This window comes from Suncus etruscus, chromosome 5 (assembly GCF_024139225.1).
Source record: "Suncus etruscus isolate mSunEtr1 chromosome 5, mSunEtr1.pri.cur, whole genome shotgun sequence".
Classification (NCBI taxonomy): Eukaryota; Metazoa; Chordata; class Mammalia; order Eulipotyphla; family Soricidae; genus Suncus; species Suncus etruscus.
In genome coordinates this window covers 74092830-74111068 of record NC_064852.1, presented here as the reverse complement: position 1 = coordinate 74111068, position 18239 = coordinate 74092830, and the positions used below count along the sequence as shown (strand labels likewise).

At 35.3% G+C, this 18239-nt stretch overlaps 1 protein-coding gene across 3 annotated transcripts in view; it reads left to right on the top strand.

Annotated features, from left to right (window-relative positions):
• The window catches only part of ACVR1 (activin A receptor type 1), a 146091-nt gene that overhangs the window by 123263 nt on the left and 4589 nt on the right, over positions 1–18239 (top strand). For all 3 annotated transcript variants that reach the window (XM_049773122.1, XM_049773120.1, XM_049773121.1), the window contains 2 exons: positions 1842–2117; positions 6137–6334. In XM_049773122.1, the coding sequence (XP_049629079.1) occupies positions 1842–2117; positions 6137–6334 (474 nt within the window). The remainder of the gene's footprint in view (positions 1–1841; positions 2118–6136; positions 6335–18239) is intronic.

Below are 18239 nucleotides of genomic sequence, written 5' to 3'. Positions count from 1 at the left end.
TAGCCCTGTGTCACCACCAGGTCTGGCATAAAGAACAAATAAACAAAAGACTCTGAGTACCCTCTTGCTGTTCTTTGGAAAAATAACACAGGAAAAAATATATGCGAAAGTAATGTACATTATATATAAAGAATTATGCAAATGGGAAGCATTTTGATTTATTTTCCTTTTATTTTGCATTTTCACAAGTCATTTAATTTTTCTAAATTCATATCTGTCTTTGAAAAACATTTTTCTTTTCTAATTTAAAGGATCAAGCTTTACTGTCCATAGGCTTATTCACGTAGTTATGTATATGGATAAAACCAGTAAAGTACCTCCAGCAGGAGAGGGAGAAGGAGAAGGAGAGAGAGACAAAATGTCTGCCACAGAGGCAAGCAGAGAGAAGGGAGGGAGGGAAATTCAGGATATAAGTGATGGGAAATGTGCATTGGTGAAGGGTGTTGTATTCTATTTGACTGAAACTCAATCATGATCAACATTGTAAGTGTGAGAATAAAACAACTATTATGAACAACCTTGTACACTATGATGTTTAAGTAATTTTTAAAAATAAGAAATCTATATCTAAAAATAAGAGAAGAATAGGTATGAAAATAGATCATAATTGGCTTGGAAGTGCCTCTGAATTCTTAAGATGCTTTAGTGTGCTCAAAAGTTTCCTCATAATGTCTAGAAAAATCTCTTCCTACCTCTATCTATATTTGCCAATTGTCTTTCTCTTCCTCAAGACCATTCCTAATGGAAGCCTGCTGTATCATCTGGTCTGAATTCTGATTCCCTATTTGCTCAACCTGCCATTGTTTATGTGTATACAACAGTACTTTCCACATTCCTTTTTTTTTGTTGTTTTGATACTCTATATATCACCAACTAATACAGCCTTCTTGATTTCCCTGTGTGGTTAACTATTATGGTGTTTGATATATTTAAAACATTGATGGAATTATTTAATAAAAAGTGATGTTTTAATATAAAGCAATAAAATAGAAAATGTATAATCAGGAGAGTGTAAATGAGCTGCTCAAGGCTCCACAGCAAATCAGAGGCAGGGTAGGTAATTGTATAGAGGTTCTAGGTTCCAGGTTTTGTATTATATTTTGAGTAGCTGATAAATGCTCTGTGCTTGAACCTTCAACATGATGCTGCTGGCACTTATTCTGGGTAAACTCAAAGATAATACTCCTATTTAAATCTTCATCTGATGCAGTGCTTCTCAGTTATTTTCTGCCATGCCCCCTTAGAAGAAGAAAATATTTTTCACGCTCCCTGCGCCACTGTAAATAGTATCTTTATTATAAAAAACTTTAACCTGCAAAACAAAAATATATAAAATTATTTGAGCTGACTTTTTAATCAGAGGTGATATCTGGATTAATGGCTACAATGAGCACATTTTGCAATGCATAGCTTTTCAAAGCGGGGTTTGAAGCAGGACACAGCAACTCTCAGCTCCAGAGACATACAGAGACATCAACATGGGGCTTAGCTTGTTATGACAGTGTTTGCCGAGGTCAAACATGCCCCCCTTTATGGAGCCTCGTGCCCTCCTGGGGGGGTGCACCCCACTATTTGAGAACCACTGATGTAATGTAAAATATTCTTCAAGGATAGGATAATTTTACTGTATAAATTCACAATAAATGTCCTCGTTAATCATGTCCTTTTAAAGAAAATATTTTTCCCTCTGTTGAATCCTCTGTAAATCTCCTTTCATAGTAGTTAGTTTAATTACTTTCTGGGTTTAGACGATTTCTACTGTACTACAGTTTTTCTATTTGTATCTGCTGAAAGAGTGTGGAATTCTCATCTGTCTCTTAATTTTTTGTTGCTCTCTCCAGGTTTTATTGCTTCAGACATGACATCAAGACACTCCAGCACCCAGTTGTGGTTAATCACACATTATCATGAAATGGGATCGTTGTATGACTATCTGCAGCTTACTACTCTGGATACAGTTAGCTGCCTGCGAATAGTGCTCTCCATAGCAAGTGGTCTCGCGCATTTGCACATTGAGATATTTGGGACCCAAGGGAAACCAGCCATTGCTCATCGAGATTTAAAGAGCAAAAATATTCTAGTTAAGAAGAATGGGCAGTGTTGCATAGCAGATTTAGGTAAATTTTTAAAAATATATTTTAATTGCTATTTCTCCCTTTGTTGTATCCAGTCTTTAGCCAAATATTTTGTTATGAAAGATAACAACTGTAAGAAATTAAGAGTCAACAACCATATACCCACTACTCAGATTCTCCCATTAATATGTTGTTACTATTCTTTCTACTTGTTTGTGTTTTTGGACCATACCTAGTGATCCCTAGGCACTCCACTCAATAGTTACTCCTGGTAGATGTCCATATGAGGTGCTGAGTATTAAAACCAGATCAACTGCTTGCAGGGCAAGAGACTTACCTATTGTCCTCTCTCTTTAGCCCCCAACTACTTTTTTTTTTCAGCCACACCCAGTGATGCTCAGGGGTTACTCCTGGCTATGCACTCAGAAATCACTCCTGACTTGGGGGATCATATGGAACGCTGGGGGATTGAACAGCAGTTCATCCTAGGCTAGCACTGACAAGGCAGATGCCTTATCACTTGCACCACTGCTCCCCAGCTACTCTTAAGTTTATCATTTGTCATTATCCTTCTCTCTTTTTATCAAATATTTTAATACTGGATACATTTCCAAGTATATTGCCCTGCCTACTGAAGTGCAGACTTTGGTATTCACACTAGCATCATGCACTTGTTCACCATTTTCTTTTTTTGTTTAAGTTAAATTTTATGTCATCGATAAAGTTCACAAGTCTGAAGAATACATACTCATGCTTATATCTTGTACATTTATTAAAGTCCATGAATGTATGGACTTTCCCATTATATTAGAAGGTTTTGCTTTTTTGGTTAGCATTGCCATTGCCCTTTTGCCGAACCAAGCACCATGACTGCCTTCTGGTTTCACAAACCTTTGTCAAGAGTAGGTGATTGATTAATCTGTGGAATCAACTTAAAAATGGTTTCGAAAGTGGTTCTTCTCTAGGGAAAAATTATTCATCAAGAAAGAGGGATGTAACCAGTTTATCCTTAGTTCTGCAAGGCTCTCATTATTATGTATTAGGATAATTGTCAGTGTAGCTTTAATTATATTGTAAATAAGACCATTTTTACTTATAATGGCATTCTATATAAAGTTATGTTTCTCTTCACTTGAATATTGGCTGAATAATTATGCTAATGAGAAACTAAGTTTTAATATTAGTTATTCATTTTGTTGCATTATTGAGAATCTTACTGTACTTGACTAAAATAGTTTATGTTTTATCATTGCAGTTTTTGTTAAGGTCATAAAATTTTAGATAATGTTATATCTAATTATGAAAATGGTCCCTTTTATTTTTGTTTTTAAATAGAGACTTGCCATGTCAGGACATTTCTATAAACCACTTTGTTTAAAAATTATTTTTCCAAATCAGGTTTTCATGTTTGAAAATTATTTTTACAGTGTTTTTCAATTAAGAACAGAAAGTTAGGATGGCATTGAAAGAACACAACTAGCTGTTGTGTGGGGACTGTTACTTGCCTTTGGGAGTCAGGATGATTTAGTGTTTCACTATTTACCTTTCGTTTCTATGCATTTCTTTTCATCTATCTGTTTCCCTTTCCTAAGTGTTTACCTGCTAACTTTGAATTCAGAAACTTGGCATTTGATACAGTGCATTATACTTCTGAACTGTTTGAAACTTTTATAATGTTATTTATATTTATTATGTATTATTAATGTTACTGAAAATAACTTGTATCTTTCTCACAGGATTATTGAGAAATTCACAAATCATTATACATGCTTAGTAAATAAATGATCATAAATGCTTGAAAAACTCATGTCATATCTGCTGTTAATATTCCAGTGGTCAGGATAGATAAATTAAGGAAGCAGCTAGCTGGCTTTATTTTATATTCAGTGAAGGAGGTATAGGGGATGGAATAGTTTTATAGTAAGTCCAAGCAAATAATTGTACATTTCTTTTAGCATAAAGTATTCCAGGTATCTACAGAATATATGAATTTTTTAAATATCTTTATTTAAGCTCTTTGATTACAAATATTATTGTAGTTGGGTTTCAGTCCTGTAAAGGACACTTCCCCCCTTCACTAGTGCAACATTCCTATCACCAATGTCCCAAATCTTTCTCCTCCCCATCCCACCCCTGCCTGTACTCTAGACAGGCTTTCTACTTCCCTCATTCATTCACAATGTTATGATAGTTCTCAGTGTAGTTATTTTTGTAACTGTACTCATCACTCTTTGTGGTGAGCTTCCATATATGAATTTTTGTAAGATCTGATGTATTAGATTCAAAGTATAGGGCCGGAGAGATAGCATAGCGGTAAGGCATTTGCCTTAGATGGAAAGGACGGTTTTTCAAATCCCAGCATCCCATATGGTCTCTGGTACCTGCCAAAGATGATTTCTGAGCATAGAGCCAGGAGTAACCCCTGAGCACTGCCGGGTGTGACCCAAAATACAAAAACAAAAATACAAAGTACAAGAGACTGATCCTATAAGATCATAATTTCTTTCATTTTTAACTTTATACCCAGAGATTAAGGGTCACTTATGTCATATTCTATTATTAATGCTGCAAAAATATCAGCTACCTGTTGATTTTTCTTATTTTTCTTACTTTTATTATAAGATAATTAAAATAGGATAGAAGTAACTAATAATTTTTCTTATCCATATACCTAAATTCTACTAAAATTATTAAAATGTTGCCTTATTTATTTTATGCATGTTTATGCATCTGTGGCCATGTATCTGCTAACCTATTTGAAAATAAGTCAAAATTATCATAACAGTTCTAAATACTTAAAAATATATTTTTTGTATATTATACTTAAAGTTATTATTTAAAAATGTAGTTTAGAAACTAAAGCACAGCTGGTAGCTGCCTTGCACATTGCTGACCTAAGTTTGATCCCCCAGAATCTCATGTTTTCCTGGCTAGGAGTGATATCTGAGTGCAGAGCCAGGAGTAATCCTTGAGCACTGTTGGGTGTGGCCCCAAACCAAAAACAAATAAATAAACAATATAACTTAATATTTATTCTCAAAAATTTTCAGGACAAATGCCAGATAGGGGTTGGGAAAAGGAATAATGACAGAAGAAAGTGAAAGGAGAACCAGTCTTACTTAATTAAATGCCATTGTTAATGTCTGCTAAACACAAAAACTGAGATAGTATACGCTATTTCCCTACATCATACAGACTCCTTATCAAACATATGCAAAGTCACTTTCTGGGAAGAGAAGCATTCTCACTTGGTGACTTAAAGGCTCCGTTGGTGATTATTGGGTTATAAAGTTTTAATAGAGGTGCTTGCTTCAACTTGGCACTTTCTATAATTTTGTGTTGTTTTTTTAGTTGGTCTTATACTTCAACAAGTAATTCCGTTGTCAGATACATTAGGCATTTATTTGTGTATTATGCCCTCTCCACAAATCTATGAGGAGTGTCAAATTGCTCAAGAATTCCAGTGAATGATGGTTGAAGAAAATGCTCGAAGGCCATTTAACTAGAGGTTAAATTGAGGTCTCATTTAGTGTTTTCTGAATGCATCACTGTTGGGGAAAAGGCTGATGGGTTTGGTCATCATTAATGATCAAAAGAGCAGCTCTTCCTTCAGCAATGGAGCACTGCCTATAATAGTCTTCTCTTTATGTAATAATAAATTACCTCAAATTCTCTGTCTCCCACTGTTTGACATTTTTTACTGCACACTAGAACTAGTGGGAGATACAGTGGAGCTTGAGAGTTTAATTTGCTTCTTGTTAACCTACTTTCAGGCACCCTTTTATCATGAGTCTGTTTTCCTATGGAGTTCAAATACTGGATTCATATTGGTTTTTTTCACCAACTTTTTGTCTAACAGGTTCATGTATCAATTTACTGGACTCCATATATCTGGCATTAGTTCCTTCTGCTCTTGGCAGAAGTCATCTCAGTGGGCAATTTAGTGTTGTGACATGGGTACCACAAGAGGGCGCATTTGATCGGGGCTCATTTAAAATTCCTCAACAACCTCGATGAGAAAAGAAATAAGCCAATTGACCCTTGTCTTTTCTTTCTTGTAGGCCTGGCAGTTATGCATTCCCAAAGCACCAATCAGCTTGATGTGGGGAACAATCCCCGTGTGGGAACCAAACGTTACATGGCTCCTGAAGTTCTAGATGAAACCATTCAGGTGGATTGTTTTGACTCTTACAAGAGAGTTGATATTTGGGCCTTTGGACTTGTTTTGTGGGAAGTGGCCAGAAGGATGGTGAGCAATGGTAGGTGTTGACTCTGAATATGCTAAATCCTCTTTATTTATGTCTTTATAAAGGACAAAAGAACATTTAAGTCCACATTATTCCTTGAATCATGCATGTCAAGTTATCCACATTTATATTTAATCTATAGGTGGGAGGTGGAATGCAGTGACAATACTTTTTGTTTGTTTGTTTGGTTTTGGGTCATACCTGGCAGCGCTCAGGCATTATTCCTGGCTATGAGCTCAGAAATTGCTCCTGGCAGGCTTGGAGGACCATATGGGATGCCGGGATTCGAACCACTGACCTTCTGTATGCAAGGCAAACACCTTACCTCCATGCTATCTCTCCAGCCCCACAATGACAATACTTTTTAAGCCACACAAGAGAATATAACTATTTCTTGCCTTTCTTTTACTGATCTGCATTTCTTTATCCTTCTGTCTTTCTTATTATTCTTTTCACTCTTCTCCCTTCTAATTTTCACAATGGTATTTAATATAAGGAGAATGCTCATATCAATTCAAGATACAATTTGATTTGTTAGAGAGCTACTTAAACTTGGGTCATTAAGAAAAGGCTCAAGTTATATATTAAATTCATTTCTTTGCAGATCCACTTTCTGAATAAGTGAAGTTAAATTCAGAAGCCCTGAAAAAGATTGAATAGTTGGCTTATACTGGTCCTCTTATAATTTTTAGGATCATCTAATAGTGTTGCCTCACAATTCAGAAAATTGAGGTTAATCAATTTAAACCTGTGTCCTCTACAGTAAACTCTCTTTGGTCTTTGATATATCTAAGTCAGTCACAAAACAATGTTGAACTTTACTGTAAGTGCATTGTATTCTGAAAGCACTTAGTATACTCTTTCAAATTATACAGGCCGCACATGTCCACAGAGTGATTATTATAGCAGAATCTCTTGGAATTGACTAAATCAATCTCTTTATAGTTTTACAACTGGAAATCTTATTTCACAGAGACATTGTCCGAAATTATTCCAGGAAACAGAAGAAAATGCCACATTCATCAATTATTAATACTATATTTCAAAGATATTTTTCCCTACCTGTAACACATTAGAATTCTAGATTTGAAGGGTTTTTTATGTTTGGTGTATGTGTGTGTGTGTGTGTGTGTGTGTGTGTGTGTGTGTGTATTTTTATAAAAGTACATAAATCTCTTAACATCTGTGCCTTGTCTTACCTTCTTCTGATCTTTTTGCGTAAGAATTGAGATTCTTAGGAAAATCCATAATGTTCATGAATAACACAAGAGCATCTTTTTGTGAGGGAAGTGGAATGTGCATAATTGAAGACAGACTTAATGTGTAGTAATTAAAATGGCTTGCCTTCCTGGTAGTTCCCCTCCACTCAACTGCTGAGTTTGTGCTTTAAACAAACAAACTAAGTGTATTAAAGCCAGCAGTTCAGATTAAACAGAAACATGCATACATTGTAACCTGGCAACTCATTTTGAAGTACCTTTTGTTTTTTTTTAATGGAATCATGACTTTTTTTGGTAATTGTTTCTCAATCCTTGAAGCTACTGACTTGCATCTTGTGCCATTCAAATGCCTTAGGAACTGTTGGCAACAGATTGTTTTAGCTGATTTATAGTGTTTTGAACTTTGCCTGAAAATTGCGCATTAGCTTCATGTTTTCATTCTCCTTTCCTCATCTTTCTTGAGTACTGAGAACTGAAATTTTTATTCTTCTTAGTTTATCTTAGAAAAGCAAAGGAAGGCTTTCTGTTGTACTAGAATGTGTGCTGGGAAATTGGCCAACAGTGCAGATGAAGGTAAGGGTCTCAGCACACAGTAGAGCTGTTTCTCAATGGTGGGTGTCCTGAATGGTGCCAAGCAAGCATGTATGATGAAAGCTGCAGTTGGCAGAAACTTGAGGTTGGGACTTTGTAATAACTCATCTTACAAACTCATTCCTTGTGTCACAAGCATAAAACCAGATGGACTTTTAAAGATCATCTGTGATTAATACTAGTTTGAAATTAGAATCATCAATTTAAAATTTAACTCAACAACTGGTAGTTTGCTTGGTCTGTCTGTTTAACATTATATTTGAAAAAAAAATCATGAAGCATAAAAGAAAAGGAACATTTTGGTATTTTTTGAGGAATATATTCCATGAATATTCATATGATTATAATACACAGAAAATTAGTTTATCTTAAGGCCAGAGAAATAGTACAGCAGAAAATGTGCTTGCATTTACATGGCTTTTCTCCGTTTGATCCCAAGTACCTTATATCGTTCCCTGATCCTTCCTGGAGTGATCCCCAAGCACAAAGCCAAAGCAAAACTTGGGTGTGCCCCCCCCCCAAAAAAAAAAGAAAAGAGAAAGAAAATTATTATATCTGAATTCAAATTTTGAAGTGTGTGTGTGTGTGTGTGTGTGTGTGTGTGTGTGAGAGAGAGAGAGAGAGAGAGAGAGAGAGAGAGAGAGAGAGAGAGAGAGAGAGAGAGAGAGAGAGAGAAATATGGTATAAAAATATGGTATAAAGCATTAAGGATCATGCCTTGCATACCAGTGACCCTGGTCCTGTCATGGCCCCCAAGCAGTTTGGGAGGAGCCTCTGAGCATTGCAAGATGTGGCTCTATTATTCCCAGTTCGCACTCAGCACAGCTAGGTTGGCTTGAATGATCTGTACCCTTTTGATTCTCTCATTAAATCATGGGCCCAATTGGCTGAAAATCATAGGAAGGGACCCCCAGGTCTCTTAAGCACTGTTTGCTAGAACTTTCCAAAAAACTATTTTTTGCTTAAAATTTGTCTTATTCATATTAATATTTTAGTTGTCATTACTCCCAAATAGGAGAAATAATATGATAGAGAAACATTGCTTCTACTTACTTTAAACATTTGTATTTCATTTTTCTGCTTTTCTTTGTCCTCATGTATGCTTATTTACATTTCAGGATAATTGATGGATTTCATATTGTAGAATCCTCTTTGTGTGTTTTTATGTTACTTTAATGTCTGTTCCTATTTTAAATGTTCACATAATGTTTTTATTTATGACCAATCTCATATATTAGACATCCTGTCTCCTCCTGTTTTCAGCTCTGTAACAATATCTTTGTTTGTGTAACTTTTTTACTTGGGGAATTCTTAATCGAAATAGTGATAGAGATTTGGTACTGGGGATGTGGCTCAAGTGGTAAGTCACTGGTTTTAGTCCCCAATATTTCATTTTCTGAGTGGCCCCATCACTATCATATGTGCTGCATCCCTCCCTCCCCAACAGTAGCAGCAACACAAAGGCATTATTTTATAGTAGACTTACTAGGCCAAAGTATATGGATATTTCTATGACTTGACACATATTTTCAATTGCTTTCCGTAAGATTCATACTAACTTAAGATATCCCTGGACCCTGGGGTGTGATATACCTATTTCAGTATCCTAGCAGCCCGAGGTATTGTCACTAAAGGAATATACATTTTTGAAATTATTGCTTATAAAATTACCTCATTTAAATATATGCATATCTTAGGAAGGCCATTATATTATATGTCCTTTGAGTTTTTGAGTTCAGTATAAAAATTGATGACCAGATAATTTTCCTGGAGCAATATCCTCAATTGAAGCATGAATATAAAAATGTTGCATTGCATTTTCATTGGGATTTTACTTTTGTTTGTTATTAATAAGAAACTTCATTCTCTTTCTGTACAGGAAATTAGAGTAAAATGCCCATTTTCACACCTGAAAATTTCTCATTACTGTCTTTTGGGATTGATTGGAAGGAAAATGGTTTTCTCCTCTTTCCTGTGTGAATTTTTAATAGGAACTGAGAGTTTTGCATAAGTTTCTCTGTATGTATATTTTCATACATGTATACTTTTCCTTTTAGGCTCTGGGATTCACTGTTAGTGGGAGTGTTAATGGCAGGGTTACATGCATATCTAGAATTTCCCCCCTCCACCAGAGTTTGCTTCCCTCCAACATTTCTCAGGTGTTACTTCCCCCTCCCCACACTTGTTGAGCTTGATTCTGTAGATTGGACCTATCTCTGAGTTCAGAACCAGGAGTAGGCCCTGAGCACCACCAGGTGTGGCCCCCAAACCATAAAAATAATATTATTTATTATTTTTTGAAAGTCTTGTATTTAGCCATTCACTTTCTCTCCAAGTACTGGTTTGTTTTTTGTTTGTTTCTTTATGTCACATTATTTCTTTTTCTTAGACAGTTCCCCAAATACTTTTCTTTGGTTGCCTGAGTTAACTTCAGTTTGAGGTAAACTTGACATGGTGATTCCAAAAATCTGTAGGTCTGGCATAATTGTAGATTTATCAAAGCCTTCAATATTCTTTCAAATATTCCTACAGCATTGGTCCCTCTTAAGTTTAAGACTTTCTCTAGCATCTCAGCCTTTGCTTTTATGCCCTGATTGGCCCCCTGTTTACAAAACTCAGTGCCACATTGCTCTAATAGTATGGCTTTCTACATTTGGATTTTAAAACTAATTTTAAAAAAATGAAATGATACTACATTATTATTGATTTAAGTATTCATCATTTTAAAAATCAACATATGTAATTGCTAGATCAATTTCATCACTGAGAAGTCCATTTCTGTTTACCTTACAGTTGATCCCTTTTACCCAATCTCTTCAAACCCTGTTCTTCTTTCCTTCTTTAACCACTAGTAGGTCCTGTGCCAGATATGTTATTTTTGTTCTATTCAGTTCACTCACAAGTTTCTGTACCATGTAAGAAAAATAATCCTGAATTTATCTTTCTCCATCACTCTCTGACATAACTTCACTAAACAAATACCTTTACATTTTCTTGTAAATTACAGGATTACCTCAATTACTCCAATGTACATTTGTATGCCACATCATTTTTTATGCAACTAACTGGTGATGGACAATTAGGTTGTTTCCAACAATTGGGTATTTTAAATAATATTATAGCAAACATAGATGTGCATTTATCTCTTTGAAGTAATGTTTTGTTATTGTTTTTCTTTGGGTAGCTGCCTAGAAGTTTAATAATTAGATTTTGTTTTTTATAATTTGGTTTAGGACCATACCTGGCAGTGCTCAGGAATTACTGCTGATTTTGTGCTCAGGGATTGCTTTTGTGTGCTTAGGAGACATTTGTGTACTGAGGATCAAACCAGCACCTTTTCCCAACCTTCTGAGCTATCACCTTGGTTTCCTCTGCATTTTGTTTTGTTTTGTTTTGTTTTGTTTTGTTTTGTTTTGTTTGGGGGCCATACCTGGTGATGCTCAGAGTTACTCCTGGCTATCTGCTCAGAAATTGCTCCTGGCTTGGGGGAGTGTATGGGACACTAAGGGATCGAACCGTGGTCTGTCCTAGGTCAGCCGCGTGCAAGGCAAATGCCCTACCGCTGTGCCACCACTTTGGCTCCTCCTCTGCATATATTTTAATCAGAATTTATTTTGTTGTTTTATAAAATCTTTTTTTGGGGGGGGGGGTTTGGGTCACACCCAGCAATGCTCAGGGGTTACTCCTGGCTCAGAAATCATTCCTGGCAGGCTCGGGCGACCATATAGGATGCAGGGATTCGAACCACTGTTCTTCTGCATGAAAGGCAAATGTCTTACCTCCATGTTAGCTCTCCGGCCCCTTATAAATTCTTTGTATATTTTGAATATTAACTCTTTGTCAAACATGCAATGTATAATTTTGTTCCATTCAGTATTTCATTTTGTAGAGTTTCTTCTACTCTGCAGAAACTTTTTAGTTTGCAAGTCCTGTTCATTTAGTTATGCCTTAATTTCCCTTTTTGTTGAGCATATTACTTATTTTATTCTGTATGTTATGACTATGGGTTACACAAGCCAGTGCTTAGTGAATATTTATGAATAGTGGTAGTGGTCAAATTTTATTCATTAGCATGTGGCTGTCCAGTTTTCTGAATCACATTGAAGAGAATTTTCTCATTCTATGGAGTTATGTTCCTAGTTCATTTGTCCTAATTAGTTTTCTATATATATGTTTTTATTTTTGAGCTATAATTTCTGTTACATAGATCTGCATGCCTGTTTTTATTTCTATATCATGCTGGTTTTGTTGATTTCTCTTTATAGATAGTAGGTAGATAGATAGTTTTATGTCTGATTATCTGAATCATCCATTTCTAGTTTGCTATTTGTTTTCTACTCTGAGGATTAGTTCTGTTCTTTATATCATAGTTTTGCTCTTTTCATGAAACACAGAGAATGTAAAAAAGATTTAGTTTGGGGACTGGAGTGGTGGAGCAAGCGGTAAGGCATCTTCCTTGCTTGCACTAGCCTAGGACGGACAGGGGTCTAATCCCCTGGCATCACATATGGTCCCCCAAGCCAGGAGCGATTTCTGAGCGCATAGCCAGGAGTAACCCCTGAGTGTCACTGGGTGTGGCTCAAAAACCAAAAAAAAAGAAAAGATTTTGTTTTGTAGTTCAAATAAGTCTTAACTGTGTGTGTGTGTGTGTGTGTGTGTGTGTGTGTGTGTGTGTGAATGTGTGATAGTGTGTGCAAAATGCCATACAGGCATTGAATCTGTGAACTACTTTAAGTAATATAGTCTTTTTAACATTATTCATTCTTGTAGAGTCCATTAATTTGTGTTTTTTATTTCTTTTAAGGGTGTCTTACAGTTTTTAATATACATGTCTTTTATACTCTTTGTTGGTTAGACTTATTTCCTTGACTTATTTCCTAGACTTTTTTTTATTTTATTTATTTATTTTTTTATTTTTCCCTCACAACTGGTGCTTAGCAACCCCAAGGCCACTCTTTATGATATTTTGCCAATCACTGCCACAATTCAAGAGCCTTCGAATACAGCTGCATATTTGCTTAAAGGATTAAAATGACATATTTAGGTGCTCATGTTATATACATAGACATTACTGTGTTTTATATCTTCTTTGGTTCTTTATTTTATTTTATTTTATTTATCTATTATTATTTTTTGTTGTTTTTTTAAATAAAATTTTATTGTGACCAAAGTGCATTACAAGTCTCTCGCAGAATTATTTATGGTACATAGTGACTATGAATGAAGGGCATTCCCACACCAGTGTTGTCCTCCCTCATCCCTTGTTCCCAGCATATATCCCAAACCCCCAGAATTCTAGTGTAACTGGTCTCCACATTACAGCTTGTTGTAGATTGGGTATCTATTCTGTTGTCGTTGGAGATAAAAAGGATAAGAAAAAGGGAAGAAAAAATTTGGTAGCAACTACCATAAAACGAAAGAAGAGAAAAAAAAATCTCCAAATAATAACCACAAGAGTGAAAAAGTAAAAAACTAACAAATTAAAACAAAACAAGAAAAAGAAGGGGTGTTGGAGGGTTTGGCATTCCCCCCACTTTTTTTTTTTTTTTTTTGCATAGACACAGTAAGCATTGGGGAAGAAAGGGAATTCTGTGGCCTAAGAGATTCAGTTGGTTCTTCATTTTAAATAAGATCTATGATCCTTTATCCTTCTCTATAGCAGTATGAAAAAAACTTGACGAAAACCTCCATATATGAGCTTCCTTTTTTTTACATTTAAACATCTCATAATTAAAGAAAAATGTCGGTAATTCTCAATAAGAGAATTCAAAAGCTCTAATTTAAATATACTGTTCATTATTTAAAATGTGAAGGATTTGGATTTGGAAATAAAACATAGAGCCAAATTCTCACCATGAAGAAGTGAATGATGACTGAGCTAAATTTTTTCCACTGTAAGAAAAAAATTACCTGTGTTGTTTTGGGTGAAATTAATTACTAAAAATAATGTTAAAATTATGAATATTAAAATTAAAGTATAATAGTTTTCAAATCCTTAAATATAAAAGCCTTTTGAAATAGTGTTTAAATAATTATCATTATCACTTGTTGAGCCTTTGTTAATGTAATGGTTTTATTATAAAAATTACTTTAATCCTCACACTCAAACTGCAAGCCAGACACAGCATTTCAGTTATGAATATTCTCCAGAGTACTAAAGTCAATTCTGAAAGAAGAATCTCTGATTTGCATGAATACTAACTTTTTCTTAAGACATATTTACGTCATTGACCTATCATCTTATTTAATTTTATTTTCATTGTATATAATTTGAAAAAAATATGTTATTAGTCATTCTTGCTTTGGTAAAATTGCATGTCTTTCTTAAACACGCTGAATTTTGGCTATGCTAGAGCACCTTGTTGTCTTGGGAATTGAATTCAAGTCAGATGCATGCTATGCATGTATCCTAACCACCAGACTTATCTCTTTGCCCAAACAATGTTTTGTTTTTATGATTTTATTGGTTTTCACAGAAAGGGAAAAAATAGAGTAAAGAAGAGAGATAATATCAAGAAATGAGAAAAGAATTGTGAATATGCAATTAACATTCATTCAGCTGAATAACTAATATTCAGCTAATATGCTTTTAATATCTAGGGTCTAATAAGAATTTTGTTGAGCAAATTTAAACATGCTCAGTTTAGTTGTATATATAATCATTATATATTGATAGACAAAGTTGCTCTGGTTGAAGTGTGAACTTCTCTAGGGCTCTGGTGTTTTGAAACTAGGTGACATTATCTTCTCAGAAGATAGAAAGCTTTAATTGAGTCATAAATGAAAGGAGAGCATATGGTTAGGAAGGCTATCTAATGAAAATGACAACTATACAATGATGCCAGGCAGAGGGAAGAGCTGTAGGGAAGCCATAATAACGTCCTGTTGATGGAGCTGTGAGAAATTCTGGAGGGGCTGATTTACACGTGTGTGGAGGATGATGTGCAGGCCATCAGTGGTGTGAATGGCATAGTTAGTTGTGATTATAATTCCTTGGTCATAATGGAATGCACAGGGAGGAACAATATAAAGAAATGTTACCTCAGTTTTCTCCCAAAGATCTGGCTGGAAGTAGTGGGTTTTGGTGAAAAGCAAGTAGGAAAGGTCTCAAGCCTAGAGATATGCAGGTTTAAAATGCCCCTGTCAAATAGGAAGAATCAGAGACACTGATCCACAGCACAGGTGCAGAGACATTATCTCAGGAGAAATGCCTTTTATTTTAGAAAGGCCATGCTGGTGGCATTTGATGCTTTTTGAAGTAGCATATTTATTGATCTGTATCCTTGCTTTGTCATGCTCATTTTCTAGATGTTGGAACTGAGACATGGTAGTTAAGGAGTTACCCAGAACCATGTAGCCAATTAATGGTAGACTTATTGGTAAAGATCTCTTTGCTCCAGAGCAAACTTTCAATTAGACATATGCCTAGGAAAAAACAATTGCATAAATCAAACACACATGCCAAATAGCGTGGGGGAGTTAGGTTATGAATAATTCCTTCGATTTCTTTCTCTGGGCCCAATTGAGTCACACCAGCTGCCTTCCATGGAAAAGCAAGGCCTGGCATTGTTCATGCTTCCTTGACCACTATTTTAGATCTCTTCTTTCCCTGCCTTCCTGTGTGCTCTGTTGTTTCTACCACTCATTTGGCACTGGAATACTGTCTGGTCTTAGTCACTTTTCCTAAATGCATGCTGTCCTTTTTGGTGGCTCATGACTTGGCAGTTGTTCATTGACTACTGTCTTAAAAGAACTTAGAATTCACTTAGAAGTTTTAGTTTGTTTGTTTGCTTTTGCCTTGGCTAAGTTTATCAATGTGGCAGAAATAATTAAAAAGTTATAAGTAATTTCTTTCTGTGACAATGCAAGTCATTTCATTCTGATTCTGATCTTCCACTATCATTGGCAGTGTGCACTCCTTTCTTTTTTTTTAAATATCTTTATTTAAACACCTTGATTATAAATATGATTGTAGTTGGGTTTCAGTCATATAAAGAACATCCACCTTTACCAGTGCAACTTTCCCATCATGATGTCCCAAATCTCCCTCCTCTCCACCCACCCACCTGTATTTGAGACAGGCTTTCTATTTTCCTCATTTGTTCACATTGTTATGCTAGTTGTTAGTGTAGTTATTTCTCTAACCGCATTTATTACTTTGTGGCAAGCTTCATATCATGAGCTGGTCCTTCCAGCCCTCATCTCTTTTGTCTCTGAGAATTATTGCAAAAATGACTTTTATTTTTCTTAAAACTCATAGATGAGTGAGACTATGCTGTGTCTTTCTCTCTCCCTCTGACTTGTTTCACTCAGAATAATAGATTCCATATACATCCACGTCTAGGAAAATTTCATGACTTACAGAGAACCCTTCCCACCCCCACTTCCAATTCTCCCCATCTCTCTACAATGGGGCTGAGAAGTAACTACCCACCTTTGCCACATTCCATCCACCTGCCTGAAAAGCCCTTTTCTAATGTCTTGTCCTCGTTTTCTAAATTTTGGCTGTCCTCTTTGGTGGCTTTGTCCTTGTCTCTGTCTTGCAAACTCTTTATCTTTCCCTCTCTTCCTGAAGCCTCATCTTCTGGAAAGCAGCACAGAGGTTGCCAACCTCCAGATATCCTTGTCCTTGGTACCACTCGTATTACTTTGTGGTTTCCTTTTCCCATTACTCTTTTCCTCAGCAGCAGGTTTTTGTTTATTTGTTTGTTTTAATTTCCTTTCTTTTTTGTGTGTGTTCTCAATGCCAAGCACAGAGTTTAAAGTACCATCATGGTTATTGAGTGAATTTAGGAACTTGCACCTAAAATATTTTGAGACTTTTTCATCTGTTTTTTTCCTGTTAGGATAGAAAGTAGGTAGTGGAATGGAAAAAGTTGAGATTCTTTTCAATAAGACTTCAAAGAAAAAAATGGAAAGGCTTTTATTCTACCTTTCACTTGACCAAAAAAAAATATAAAAGTCTTACCTATATTTTAAATATTTCATATGTTGATCTGCACAAGAAGGACATACATAATTTATTTTATTGGTTGAAATGTGTAGTTTCCTTAGCCAGCAGGAGTTCCATGTGACTGGTATTTAATCCCAGGCTTATTGTAGTTTGGAAAAGCATTTACCAGTGTCAGATGGAAATAATAATTAACTGGTGGTTGAAAATAGTATAACTAAGTCCCAGACATAATCAATTAAATGCTCTTTCATTTTAAACTTGATTCTTTTTTGTTAAAATCTGAGGACATTAGTTAACAGAGAGAGATTAGTAGTAGAGCACAGACCTCAGATGTGTGAGGGCCCAAGTTCCATCCCTGGAACCAACAACAATAAAAATATAAATAAAAAAGGACTAAGGAATATTTAATAAGATAAAAATATGGTTAATATTAATACAAGGGATCTCTCAGCTTAGTATGGTGAAATTTTTGGTTGAGATATCACTGTATATTGTTTCAAAAGTTTAGGCATGCTTAAAAAATATTATACTAAAAAAATTAACTTAGAATTACCATTCACATTCACATAACTTTTTCAATCCCAGCTGGCTTTTATATAAGATAATAAACAAAGTAAGCCAAGAGGTTATTAAATATATTTTCTGAAAAAATTAAGAGTTGGGATTGTAGAGTCTATTTTTTGTTCCCTACAATTCAAGTGTCTCGTAAAAAAATTAAAGATGTTCTTACATAATTACCTTGTAGGTCCAATCTAGCTGTCTTCTCTGTGTTGTCTTTTATTACTGGGAAAAAATTGAGTGCTCACCCCCCCCCCCCAGATTTTATTTCTTTATGTGTGTGGGGGGGTATTATACCCGACAATGATTTGGAGCTTTACTCCTGCATCATTACTTGGGGTGTCATTCATTCTTGGGGATAGTATCCTAGGCTCCAGCATGCAAAGCATGTACTTCAGCCTTTTGAGCTATCTCCTGGCCCCCTTCCACGGTTCTTGCAAGACAAATAGGACCTTTGAGTTACTATGTCTCAAGCTTTCTTCTACCAAACTGTTTTCTTATCCAATGTGAACCTGTTTATCATATTTCAGAAAAGAGGTCAGTGCACTAATATTACAAATGTAGTTATATACTCTGTATATATGTGTACATATAT